At 39.3% G+C, this 13,255-nt stretch overlaps 1 protein-coding gene across 1 annotated transcript; it reads right to left on the bottom strand.

Annotated features, from left to right (window-relative positions):
• Positions 1–2,247: 2,247 nt before the first annotated feature.
• Positions 2,248–5,560, bottom strand: LOC119430416 (fibronectin type III domain-containing protein 7-like). The gene is made up of 10 exons (XM_037697821.1): positions 5,371–5,560; positions 5,057–5,106; positions 4,740–4,950; positions 4,345–4,605; positions 3,827–4,087; positions 3,455–3,715; positions 2,962–3,222; positions 2,473–2,733; positions 2,312–2,365; positions 2,248–2,267 (listed from the first exon to the last, which is right to left on the bottom strand). The coding sequence occupies exons 1-10, from the start codon at positions 5,558–5,560 to the stop codon at positions 2,248–2,250; spliced, it is 1,830 nt and encodes a 609-aa protein (XP_037553749.1).
• Positions 5,561–13,255: the final 7,695 nt, after the last annotated feature.

Raw genomic sequence — 13,255 nt, 5'->3', positions numbered from 1 at the left:
CAGTGCAATTGGAGCTGTGACCGTTGGCTGCCTGCGCCAACCCGAAGTAACTTGTTGCCCCTGCTGCAGGGTCCCAGATCACCAAGGCATTGTTTGATAGGCAGTCCAGCTGGCCATTAGCATGTTGAGGCACACAGGGAGCTGTTGCAGATAAAAGAGATGGAGAGTGTGATCAAATCTATCTAAGATGGGTTTGTGATGTAGTTTCATTTTTGATCAAAACAGCAGGAAAAAGGCTGGATGGATTGTGCACAAAAAAAATTACAGTCACTGTCACTCAATAGGCCAAAAGATAAAACTTCTGAAAAAATTACAGTCATTCTAAATGTCACCTATGTCATACTGCAGGAGTTTTTTTATGCAAACCAACAACTTTTTACATTTTCTTTATTTCTTGCAGCAGTTCTTTTGTTCTTGCCTACAGTGGAATAGTTGGGTTTCTCTCATACTTGTTGCAAAGTTTTTATCTTACTATTCAAGTGCCTTGAAATTATGCAGATTATGACTTAGTTCTTTATAAAAAAAAACAAAATTATTATTCCAAATGAACTGAGCTCATAAACAAGGGAGTATTGTTTCTATTTAGACTTGAACAAAATTAACTTGCCCTTCAAGAAAAACATGTAACTTCTGTACAGCGAATTTAGCTTTTGTTGACTGAAGTTTACCTGAACAAGTTTTCACCATAGCGCTTGGTTTGCTCTCGCATGCATCTCTGACAGACAGCACAGTGATGTTGTAGTGCTGGCCGCAGGGCAAATTGTTAAACGTGCATTTGCTGTTACTGGAGTTGCAATAGAGTCTCGCTCCAGTGTTGCTCACTGCTGCTACATGGAAATACTGCACATCAGGGTTGGGAGCCCAGGAGACAACCATGGCACCGTCAGCACATTGTGAATCAACAGCCACTTTCTGGGGCGGACAGGGAGCTGAGAGACAAAACAAAAGAGCCAAATTCAATTTACTTGCACCTTCTATAAGATCACACAGCAAAGTAACTTTGACCATGACATGCTCATAAATACCTGTTCGCACATAGGTCTTGTTGCTCTCTGTGCTATAACAGGACTCATCATGGCCAAACACGCTCACATTATACGTCTGTCCACATTGCAGGTTGCTCAGATCGCAGTACGCCATGGTGTTGTTACACTCAGTCCTGTAACTTCCATCTGATGTTACACCTACTGCAACATAAGAGAGAGCTCCACTGGGGGGCTCCCATGTCACTGCAGCAGAGTTAGAGTAGCAGCGTAGAGAAGCTTTGACACTGGTTGGCTTACAAGAAACTGGTAGGGAGAAAAAAAAAAAAAAACGTTTGTTGCTTAATATTGGACATACTGGCCATGAAAACAATGATAAAACAAATAACAGCTTATTTCTAAATCGTGTTTTAATATAGTTCCCCAAAAGGCAAATTGTTTAAGAATAACCTCGTCAATAAGCAGTTTCAATATACTCAGAATCAATCTAGGTTTCAATAAAACTAATAAAACCAGAGGAAAAATTTGGCCCATTTGTGTAAATATTTAACTGTGAATAAGGAAAAATTCATGCCAGAGGACATATTTTACTTGACCATGTTGTCATCAAGTTACCTATAATCAAGATAAACTGTTAAATTAATTTACTTCCTATGAGATTTCACAATATTTCCTTATAAAACACTAAAAACTTATATGGTGCCTTGTTGCTTAGTTTGTGTTGTGGTAGAATTTGTTGGTCTTTTTTTGAACTGGGTTATTACAATAGTTAGTGATAGATTTTTAGAAATTGATATCCTTAGTTAATTCATAGCTTAACCTGAAATAAATTTACCTATCTTGACCTACTGTAAATCAATATGTGGCTGTTTTTAGTCACAGTGGAATTAATCTCAGGATGTTCTTTGTAGTTCCTTATCATGTTTTAATTTATAGATTGTATTTTAAGAATTATATATAAACTAATACAATTGCTGCACACTGTAAACATATGAACCTTTATACCTGAAAGCTGTTGTAGAAGCCCATAGCAACAATGGCTCTATCACTGGCTGTCCCGTTTAAAAGGGAGTCTGAGAGAAAGAGGAAAATGTATATATTCTGAACTAAATGTTTTTATTTACCTGACTGCAGGGTGAGGTAAGCTTTGCTATTATCACAACGTCCGTCCTGAGCTGTGACTGTTACGTTGTAGAGCTGGCCACAATGCATGCTGGGTAGCTCGCAGCTGGTTTTTGTGCTGTAACAGTCAATTGTGTGACCATCAGGACCGAAAGCCTGCACCTTGTAAGAAGATACGCCTTTCTTGCCTTCCCAAGAAACCACGCCTGTGTTATTCTCACACATCATCCTTGCTGTTACTTTCTGCGGTACACATGGCACTACAAGAAGAAATTATAAAAAACTGTTAGTAGAGCTTACATTTAGTGACTCAAATACAAATGTTTAAAGTTGGCTGCTGGTAAGATAATTCAGTTCTTGGTTCTACCTGTGTTAAGGTTCACAGCAGAGCTTCCAGCACTACTACACATGTCATCCGAAGCAATAACAGCGATTGAGTAGTTGAGGCCACACTGCAAGTTATTTAACCGGCAAGTTGTCTCACTGCCGTTGCATGATGAAGCAGAGCCGCCGCTGCCCTGAGCGACTGTGGTATAAGACAAGGCCCCTTTGCTCGGCTCCCAAGAGACCATCACCCCGCCAGACTCACAATCCACTTGAGTTTTCACCTGATCCGGTACACAAGGTACTACAAGAGCACAAAGGAAGTATTATTAGCTTTGCGTAAAATGTCACCTCCAATAATAATTCATGCGTCGACAAAAACAATATTGTAATTCTCGACGACTGCAATATACAGTATAACAGTTTTCCTCATAGAACAGTGCTTTTCTTTATGGAGTTCCAAACATTTCTGCATAAATGTATTATCAACGTTTGGTCCAAATGTAGTCTTCATCGTGTTTTTGATTCTTACCTGCTTGCAGTTGTTCAACATCACTCTGAGACACATTGCACACGCTGTTCACAGCAATCACACTGATGTTGTAGGTGAAGCCACATTTGAGGTCGGACAGGACGCAGGACTGGGAATTTGTCTCGCAGCTAGTTTCATGTTCCTCCACACCAAAGCCTTGGACAACATAGTACTCGGCACCAAAGCTGGGCTGCCATTCCACCTGCGCAGTGTTACTGTCACAGTCCAACATAAACACAACATCCCCAGGAGCACAAGGAGCTGGAGAAAGTAAAAGAAAAGAAAAGAAACGGCGATGACTAAAGTTGTAATTAAGTTGACCAAGTATGTTTTTAACCAGATACCATTCAGCTTCTGAGAGTAACTGATGCTGAGGCAAAAGATTATATCAGGCCCGTTCATAATACTTTTTGTTAACTACCAAACAGTGTGGTACATTTTAGCAAATCATTGTCATAAAACGTCAGTTTGTTGTTTGCTTCTGAGTGGTTACCTGATTCCACCTGCAGCTTAGTGCTTGGTGGACTGCTGCACTGATCATCAGAGGCCACAGTGGTCACATCATAAGTATGGCTGCACTGCAGATTCTGCAGCTCACAATTGGTGTCATTGGTGGTGCAGGTTGAAACATGGCCACTGGAGGAGCGTGCAGTTGCAGTGTAGTTCAAGGCCCCCTCAGCATTCAACCAGTCCAAAAGGGCTGAGCTGGTGTAGCAGTCCAAAACCACAGAGCCAATTTTGGGCGTGCAGGGAACTAAAATATGTCATTAAGAGTCACTTGTTGAACCAACGCTTAAACAGGCTCAAAGATGCAGGTCAGTGACACATGGATGCACACACATCATGCAAATCTAATTATCTTTACCTGATTTGAAGTAAACACGTGAGCTTGGCCAACTTGAACAGATATTGTCCTCTGCTGTCACCTGGAAATAATATTCTTGTCCACAGTTCAGGGTGGTCAAAGTACACTTTGTGTCTTTAGTGTCACAGGTGGACTTGGCTCCCTGTGTGCTCAGTGCCACCACTTTGTAAGACAGAGCCCCTCTGCTGCTACTCCAGGACACAACTGCCTGATTCTTGGAGCAGTCCACTTTTACTCCCACATCAGCAGGAATACAAGGAGCTGGTTTTTGTAAAGTGGGAAGTTTCAGACAGTTAATTTGTTCAAATGTGAAATTTCAACAACATATTTTCTCATGCAAAAAGTAAAGTAGGTAAAAATTACTTTAGAGGTAACACAAAGAGAGAAGCTGAACCAATTTGCAGATAAATATCAATATCAAATAAATATTTAATGTACAAATTTAATATAAATGTAAATGTTTTTGGTATTTATGAAGTTCATTTTTCAGGATGAGATTTTAAAACCATTTAACTTACCTGACTGCAGTATGTCAGCCTTACTGGGTTCAGAGACACAGATCTTGTTTGAGGCAGTGACAGTCACTGTATGGTTCTGCCCACAAGGGACATTAGACATGGCACACTGATTGCTGAGGGAGGTGCAGTTGTTTGATTGACCATCTATTGTCGTTATTTTGGCAGTGTAGAACAGGGCCCCAGCAGAGCTGGTCCACGACACCCTAGCAATATTGGTGATGCAGTTCATGGTGCTGGAGACATTAGTGGCCCTACATGGCTCTGAGAGGAAGTAAAGTGAAATATGTTAATGAAACACTAACAACTATTACATTCAAATGATATAAACTACTTTAACATTTAGAACAGTGAATGCTGAAAAAAAACGTATCTTGAGGTATGCAATTGAAATGTACCTGACAAAAGGATTGAAGCCTGACTGGGTCGACTTGTACATACTGCGTCTACTGCCTGAACAGACAGGAAATACTCCTGACCACAGTGAAACTCTGAAATGTAAGTCCACGTATCGTTGGTGCTGAGCTTCACTACGTGGCCATTGTTGGTTTCTGCAGTTACGATGTAAAACTCAGCCGTTTCACTCGCATTCCAACTCAATGATCCCACCTTTAAAAAAACAAAAATAATGTCATTCACGTACCTAATTTGTTTATTTCACAATATACTTTAAAAACATTTGATAGGTATTTTGGGGGAACAAAATAATGTTCACCTTTGTAGAGCAGTTAAAAGATGATTTCAAATATTGTGGTATACAAGGCGCTAAAAAGAGAAGGCAAATGTTATATATTTATACCAATAAATGTGGTAAATGTTTCATAACTGAATCTTGGTTAAATAAGTGTAAAAGATTTGTTCAATGCCAGCATTTTAGCATCACAGTCTGGAGATTATTGCAAATTCAATAGTACTTTTCTCCTTACAGAAACTTTTAAAAGTTTTTAAAATTTTACATGTTTCTCTAAAATACCCAGCAGGTATTAAAATTGGATTTATTTTAACTATATAGAGTAAAAGCTTGTTTACCCATTCGAATTGTTGTGCTGTTACTCGGCACACTGTTGCATGTGTATTCGTATGCAATGACGTTAACGGTGTACACTTCACCACAGCGTAGGTCATTCCAGGTGCAGGTGGTAGTGTTTGTTATGCACCCATGGGTGTGGCCATCTTTTCCAACTGCAATTGCCATGTACCCCTCTGCTTCTGCACTCATAGCCCATTTGACTGAACCCAGACTGTCTTCACAGTGTGTGAAGCTCTCCAATTGCGTCGGGATACACGGACCTAAAGAGATTGTAGATCGCTGAATTACCATTACATATACAATGGCATAAGGAAAAAGTATAAAAGAGAAATGCACCTGTATTGTATTCTTCAGGTGGACTCACAACACTGTCACATCGATCGTCTTTAGCTTTGACAGTGAAATTGAACCGTTGTCCACACGGCAGATCAGTTTCTATTGTTGTATCATTGGTTTGGAAAGATGCGCTGTACCCCAGGTGTCCACTGATAGTCACCTCATAAAGTGATGCCCCTTTAGGCTTAGACCAGTCCAGTTTAACATTATCATTTTGGCACGATCCGCTGACCATCAGACCAGTTGGCTGGCATGGTTCTGGAAAATAAATAATCATTGTGTTTGTTTGTTTTTCAGCTTTCTCAGTTTTTATATCGACATTTATCCTGTTTCTTTCCGCTGCTGAGGCTATGATTAGCTGTTTTATGCCATTGTGTAGTTTTTGCACAGCATTTGAGATGCACAATAAGTACATCTCTTAAAACATCACTCAAACATTTCTCCAAAATCAATTAGTGCCTAAACTATATACTAACAAATTAAAATACCTGTTTGAATCTCCACAGTATTGCTGATTTCACTACAACATGTGTTAACGTATGCAGTTACAGAGAACTTGTACTTTTCCCCACATTTCAAGTCAGGGAATTGGCAAGTGACGTTGGTGGAGTTGCATTTCAGAGTCGCTCCCATGCTGGAGGTGGCAGTAGCTATGTAGCGCTCTACGCCTTCTTTTTTTTCCCAGTACAAGTTGGCGGTTCTCGTACCACACTGTAGGTCCACTTCAACGTCCAACGGTTCACAGGGACCTAGACAACAAGTTCAGTTATTAAAAAAACGATTACATGGAGCTATTTCAGTTGTGAAAGCAGAATAAATTTAGAAGTTTTCACATTCTTGTCCATCTAACAGCTCTTACGAAATATTTTTCTTTCTCGACTTACGTGAGTTGAAGATAACATTAGTGTTTGTGTCAATCTGACAGTAGTTGTTGATGCTTGTCAGGGTGACATTGTACATCTGACCACACTGTAGCTGTGTCGCAACACACTGGTTCCCATCTGTCTCACACGAAGACTGGAAGCCATCTGCTGAGATAGCAGTCATCTTGTAGGAGCTGGCTCCAGTGGCTGAGCTCCAGGAGACTTCAGCTGTGTTGTTGTGGCAGTCCAGGTGAACTGCCACATTCTTTGCTACACAGGGAGCTAAGGACGGAGAACAAGAAATAAAACTGAAGTACTCTTCAAACAAATGGAGCTTCAAATCTGAATTTTCTGTCAGGTTTTGACTTCAGTATATTCTACATTACCTGAAACCAACAGCACAGTTGGTGAGGGGTTGCTGTTCAGTGTTTCTCCCATAGCAGTAACAGTGGTGTTGTAAGTGACCCCACAGTGGAGGCCCTCTACGCTACAGAATGTATCGTTACTGGAGCAGGTCAGTGAGTGGCCATCTTGTCCTGTCAGCTGAGCCACATAGCTCTCAGCACCCCAGCTGGCCTCCCATGATATGGTTCCCTGAGCCTTCTCATAGTTCACATATGTTTCCACATTGTTGGGTAGACAAGGTTCTGATCGCAGAAACATAATAAAAAGACAGAATAGACTGAATGATGCAAAGCAGACGGTAATGTAAAGCTTCCTGCAAAGCCACATGTATCATAAAAACTGCAAATAATTAGAAATGCACATTATCTGCATTTATCCATATGCACAAAGGCTGCATTTTTAAAGCGGCAAAAAGGGATATATTGAACAAAATTACAAACATTCTATTCTGTAATGTTTTGTAATGTAATATGTTGGTATGGTGTATGTTATATCAATAAATTCACATTTTTACTCTTGTTTTTTAAACATATCTATATAATTTTCCCCCCAAAAAGCAATGGACTAGCTTTGCAAAAAAAAAAAATGTATACAAAAATGTATTTTTTCTCACCTGTCATAATTACGGCAGCTTCAGTGGAGACAGACTCGTATTCAAACACACGGTTGTGTGCTGTGACTGTGATGTCGTACATTTGTCCACATTTCATGTTGTGTAAAGCACAGGAAGTATCACTGGTGTTACAGGAAACTGTTAGGCCCTGGCTTGTTTCTCCATTAACAGTGTAGTAGTCGGCACCAGTGGCCACATCCCATTCCACCTGGCCAATTGTCATGAAGTAGTGAGTGGTGATGTCTTTTGGGATGCAAGGTTCTGTAAAAGAGGATGGAGATGTGCATAAATAAAACAGCTGCAGGTTAAAAAAAAAGGCAATTACAATGAAACTCAGCTCTGAGTCAAATAATTCTATTTCCTTGTATCAACAACCACAAATACCTTCATAAAAGGTTGTTGCAGAAAAGTAATCCAGTGAGTATTTTATTGACTGACTGGAAGAAAGTGGTGGAATGACATAATCAAAAAAATGTGTCCTGTATTTTTAAGGTGGCTAAATAATTACAACTTTAATAGTTTTAAAATTAAATCATCATTTGTTAGCAAATTTCTATGGTAGTACTTTATGAACACATTTTTTTTTTTACAAAATGTTTTCTTTTGAATAAATACAAAAAAAAGAGCGCCACAAATGTCACATTATACACCTGTCAACAAACTTATTATATAGCAATTCAACAAATTGCCTGGAAATGCAAAACACCTTGTATAAATTCTGACCTTTATTTGTGATCTTGACCTTAAATCTGGAGTGATGAAAAGATGATGCAACATGCTATCTAATGGTGGTACCAAAGGGCATCAAATTTGGTTAATTATCTTGAGTGGATCAGAAGTTATGGCCCAAACAAGCAAAAACCTTGCGTATCATTTGACCTTGAAACTGGGGTGATGAAACGTAAACGTGACAATCCATCTAGTGATGATGCCTTTGTCTACAAGGTTTCATTTAATTATCTTGAGCAGGTCAGAAGTTATAGGTGGGACAAGATGAAGTTTACAGACATTCGTATTAACAGACGGAGATTATACCATAGTGCGTCCTCCTTTCGATAAGGGTATAAAATGTTTAGAATATAGAGGAATTAAATTATTTTCATTTATCGTTATCACTGTTAGATTATTTAAAAAGAACAGATAAAAGTATGTAAATAAGATTAAAAACAGCTCTTCAATAGAAATATTTGTTGTTAGCTAAATACTGCTTTTTAATAAAAAGCGGTATTTAGCTAACAAAAAATATGTGCAGAAACAATACGCCGAACAACAGCAGCGGTATTGTATAAAAATGTATATACTACTGCTGCTGCTGTTGTTCGGCGTATTGTTTCTGCACTATTAAGTGTTTGGCATATTTCTTAGTTCATATCTTGGATCTTATTACTGTTTTTCTTTTACAATTTATACTTTTGTTGGATGCAACTGGGACCCTGTGTACACAATTTCATTCCACCTCATGTACCGCATGCAATGCGAATGACAGTAAAGAACAGTGACCTTGACCTTGCAATATTTGTTCCTTAACAGTCATAAATAAAATTTAAATAAAAAAAAATAATAATAATAATTCAACCTCTTAAAAAATATTAACCTGGGTGAAAGAAAACTGTCCTACTGCACCAACAGAAAACTGTGTTTTTATCTGGACTGTTAAGGAAGTTGTTTGTTCAAACACCTGGAGCTCTCACAGCCTTGCTCCTGTGCAGCTCACCTGTGATCAGTGCTCCGGCCATGTTTATGATGCTGCTGCAGGTCTCTCCCATAGATTTCACAGACACAGTGTAGCTCTGACCACAGAGCAGCCCTTCCAGATCACAGGAGGTCATGTTGGTCTTACAGGTGACGTTGTGGCCTGAGGCTGTTTTGGCCAAGACCATGTACATCAAACCTCCATCACTCGGGTTCCATGACACTTGGGCTGTCTTCGTGTAGCCGTCCATGTTTGCCTTCACTAGTCTTGCTTTACATGGAGCTGAGTAATATACAGAAAATACAAACAATATTTTTATGACATGGCATTAGACGTACTGTTTATTACTGTTTCTTTTATTTTTCAGCCATTGCATTGATTTATTTTCATATACAGTTTTTCTAGCCTACTACTCTTAAATGCTATGTCTCCTACCTGAAGGTGTGTCAAGCACAGGTGTGGGTGGGCTTTCACAGTAGCCATCAGCCGAGACGACAGTGATGTGGTAGACCTGACCACAGCCAAGTCCTGTCACATTGCACGAACCTTCAGTTGTGCCCTGACAGGTGGTTCGCTGGCCGTAGCTGTCCCGAAACGTGGCGATGTAGGAATCAGCTCCAGCGCTCTTAGACCAGGAAACAACCAAAGAGTCTGACTCACAGCTCATCTTGGAGGAGGTGTTGCTAGGAGTGCATGGTACTGTGCAGAAAAGATAGAGAATTTAAAATGAATACGGTTTATTTAATTTCTGTAATCAGTATTAACCCCCTTTTTAGTGTATAAAATTGCAACTGATCTGTCAGACAGAAGTTTGAGAACCATTTGGAAATAAGTAATGTTATTTTTGTGAAAACTTTTAAAACTGTTGTCGACTTTTTAAAACTTATTCTTCACTCAGCCGTTAGAGACACACCTGTCTTGATTTGTACGCTGTTACTTGGTTTGCTCTGGCACCGTATGTCATCAGCAGTCACGGTGGCTGTATAGTACTGTCCGCACTGCAGATTCGACAGCTCACAGTTGTTGTCAGGCGAACTGCACTCGTCCACCAGGCCATTAGGACCCACCGCGATCACACTGTAAAGCTGTCCTCCCTTACTGTTGTTCCACGACATAGACGCCACATTGTTGCTGCAGCTCACGTTAGCTTTGAGGTTCTGGGGAACACATGCCACTGAAAAGGAAGAAAAAATCAATTGTGCTTTTATTTATTTATGTTTTAATAAAAACTGCATTTAAGTAAGATATTCTAAACACTAGATATTTATTTGGTGCTAGAAAAGCTGTGTTCTCTACCTGCTTTGGTTATTTGCCCTTCACTCTCTGAGCTGTTGCAGGTTCGTCCTTTAGCTATGACATACAGATTGTACATTTCTCCACACGGCAAGTTTTTTATATTGCAGCTAGTTCCAGATGTTACACAGCAGCTGGACAAGCCACCACTCAGGTATTCCAGCATTGCTGAGTATGTTATTGCCCCGGGAATAGCTGACCAGGTGATTGTCATGGTTCCATCGTTGCAGTTCACGATTTCTGTCACATTCTCAGGAGCACATGGAGCTGAGGGGGAGAAAACACTTTAGAATATAGTTTCAAATGATCATCACCTTCCACATTAAGTCTGCTGCTTTTAAATTCCACAGGTATTTTTTTATTCAGGTACTTGTAAAGCTAAAATGCAACAATATTAAAAGTTAAAAGTTTTTAAAATGCAAAACCCAATTTTTGACTGACCATTTCAGCAAATGAACTGTGTTTAAATTATTGACGTGTTCTTGGGCCTGACGCTGATCCTTAAATTACTTCTTATGAACATCAACAATGCAAATATCTCAGTGTGAGAGAACGTGCACAAAATAGTCAGTTTTCAGTAAAGCTTTTTAATAAAATTCCTCTGTGAACCAGTTGAATTTACATTATTTGAATCTTTGGAGAAAATAATATTCAAAATTAAATGGTGCAGGGTATTTAGTTGTTTCCTATAAAAGAATTTACATTTTTCATATAAAAACTGTTCAGGAAATAAATATTATTTTATTCAAATATGGTATTCAGATCAAATCTTTAACCCTCTGGTTTTGTACATTTAGATTACCAAACTTTCCGCCGATAACGTCTCACCGCCGTATAAGTCGCATCAGTCCAAATTTGTCTGATAAAGTGGAAAAAAACATAAATACGTTGCTTCACCGTATAAGTCGCATCTATTATGCGTCACCGCTGATGCGTTGTGTTTGTTATGCGTCACCGCTGACAACCCAGAAACGTGGACGGGTGTTGTGTCAAAAATTGTTCTGCTGTGCATTGCTTCAAAATTTAACAAGATAACCACAGAAAAACAATTATTCGTTTGCTCGACATTATAGTAAAGGTGTGTCTCAGTTTAACTTTTCCTTAATAAATGCACTTTAATGGTCAAATCAGCTGCATTTCACCTGGGCATCGCAGCAAAATGCAGCTGATTTGACGTTTGCTCCAGGAGTTCCGGAGCGAGACAAAGGCGGCTTTGTATGGCAAGCCAAGTATCTCATTAATAGCCACTTTTACCTATTAATGGGACACTTGGCTTGCCATATTGCTCAAGTGCCCTCTAGCAGCTGAAAATGGTAGTGTTCTATATTTTCCAGGTCAGAATGAATGAAATGGTCAGATGTCAGTCAAAAATTGGGTTATAAATATGGGGAAAATACATAAATACGTCGCTTCGCCGTATAAGTCACAGGGCATGTGAATTTATGGAAAAATTGTGACCTATATGGCAAAAATTACAGTGATTGGGAAAATTGGCACAAATATCCTGTAACTTTTTTTTTTGCACATGATGTTTTAATGTCACCATTTTAATCTCATACAGAATAAAATTAAATGCTGAAATAGGTAAAACAAGTTAACAACCACAATATAGCTCGTCTGGCTTAAAATGTGTCCACACTTGAAACCTACTCTGCCAATCTAAAGACATTTAAAAAAATTACTTATTGCCTTTTTCATCTACATAAATCGGTTTCTTGTATTTGTATTTACCTGTTTCAGTTTTGACAGCATTACTCCTTGCACTGGTGCACTGCTGGTCCTTGGCCTGCACAGTGAAGGTAAGGTTCTGGCTGCACATCAGCTGTGGCAAAGAACACGCCCCATCTATTGTGGCGTTACAGCCAAACGTCTGGACAATACCCTGACTGTTTGTCGCTGTGATGATGTATTCTTCCGCCCCAGCAGTTGCGTTAAATATGGCAAACGCTGAGTTTGACAAGCAGTCCATCTCCACATCTGACAGTTGAGGTACACAGGGAACTGAAGATAACAATAGACAGAATATAAAATTAGTTATACCATCTTTTTGAACCCGACTGCCTTGTTTTCATACAAATGCTATATCAACGCCTTTCTGCTTACCAGTTGTGATTGCTTTTGTAGGACTGGTTCTGCCTACACAGTCATTTCTAGATGGTGTGACGGTGACGTTGTACCCCATCCCACAGTTGAGTGTTTTAAGAATGCAGCTGTTTGTGCCGCTGCAGTTATATACGCGACCTACAGCATCAGCTGCATTCACTGTGTAAACAACCCCCGGCACGCTGTTGGTCCAGGCAACCGTTACAAGGCCAGTGTTGCAGCTCACAACAGGAAGGAAGGCCAGCAGTGGACAGGGAGCTGCGTGGAAAGGTAGAAGTAAATAATTTTAGTAAAATAATAAACGTATTGTTAAATTGGAAGAATAAGTCTCAATTCCTAATGCATGAAAACCTCAAATACACGTTATTTTTTAGAAATCAACAAAAAGTTATTAAAAGATGAGTGTGTTAAATTTTCATAGAAAATAATCCCATCTTGCGTTCTGATGTTCAATTTTAGATCTAATTAGATAAACTCAAGGAAAGTGTGACTTTGCTTTAAAAATGTCTTCAAAATGAACATCATGCTCGTCATGTCTCCGATTAATTAAAGTAATTACCTGTTGTAATTTGTTTTGG

The sequence above is a fragment of the Nematolebias whitei genome, chromosome 3, assembly GCF_014905685.2.
Source record: "Nematolebias whitei isolate Nwh7 chromosome 3, NemWhi1, whole genome shotgun sequence".
NCBI lineage: Eukaryota > Metazoa > Chordata > Actinopteri > Cyprinodontiformes > Rivulidae > Nematolebias > Nematolebias whitei.
Note: the sequence above shows the minus strand (reverse complement) of the source record. Positions and strands in the feature narration are given on the sequence as shown.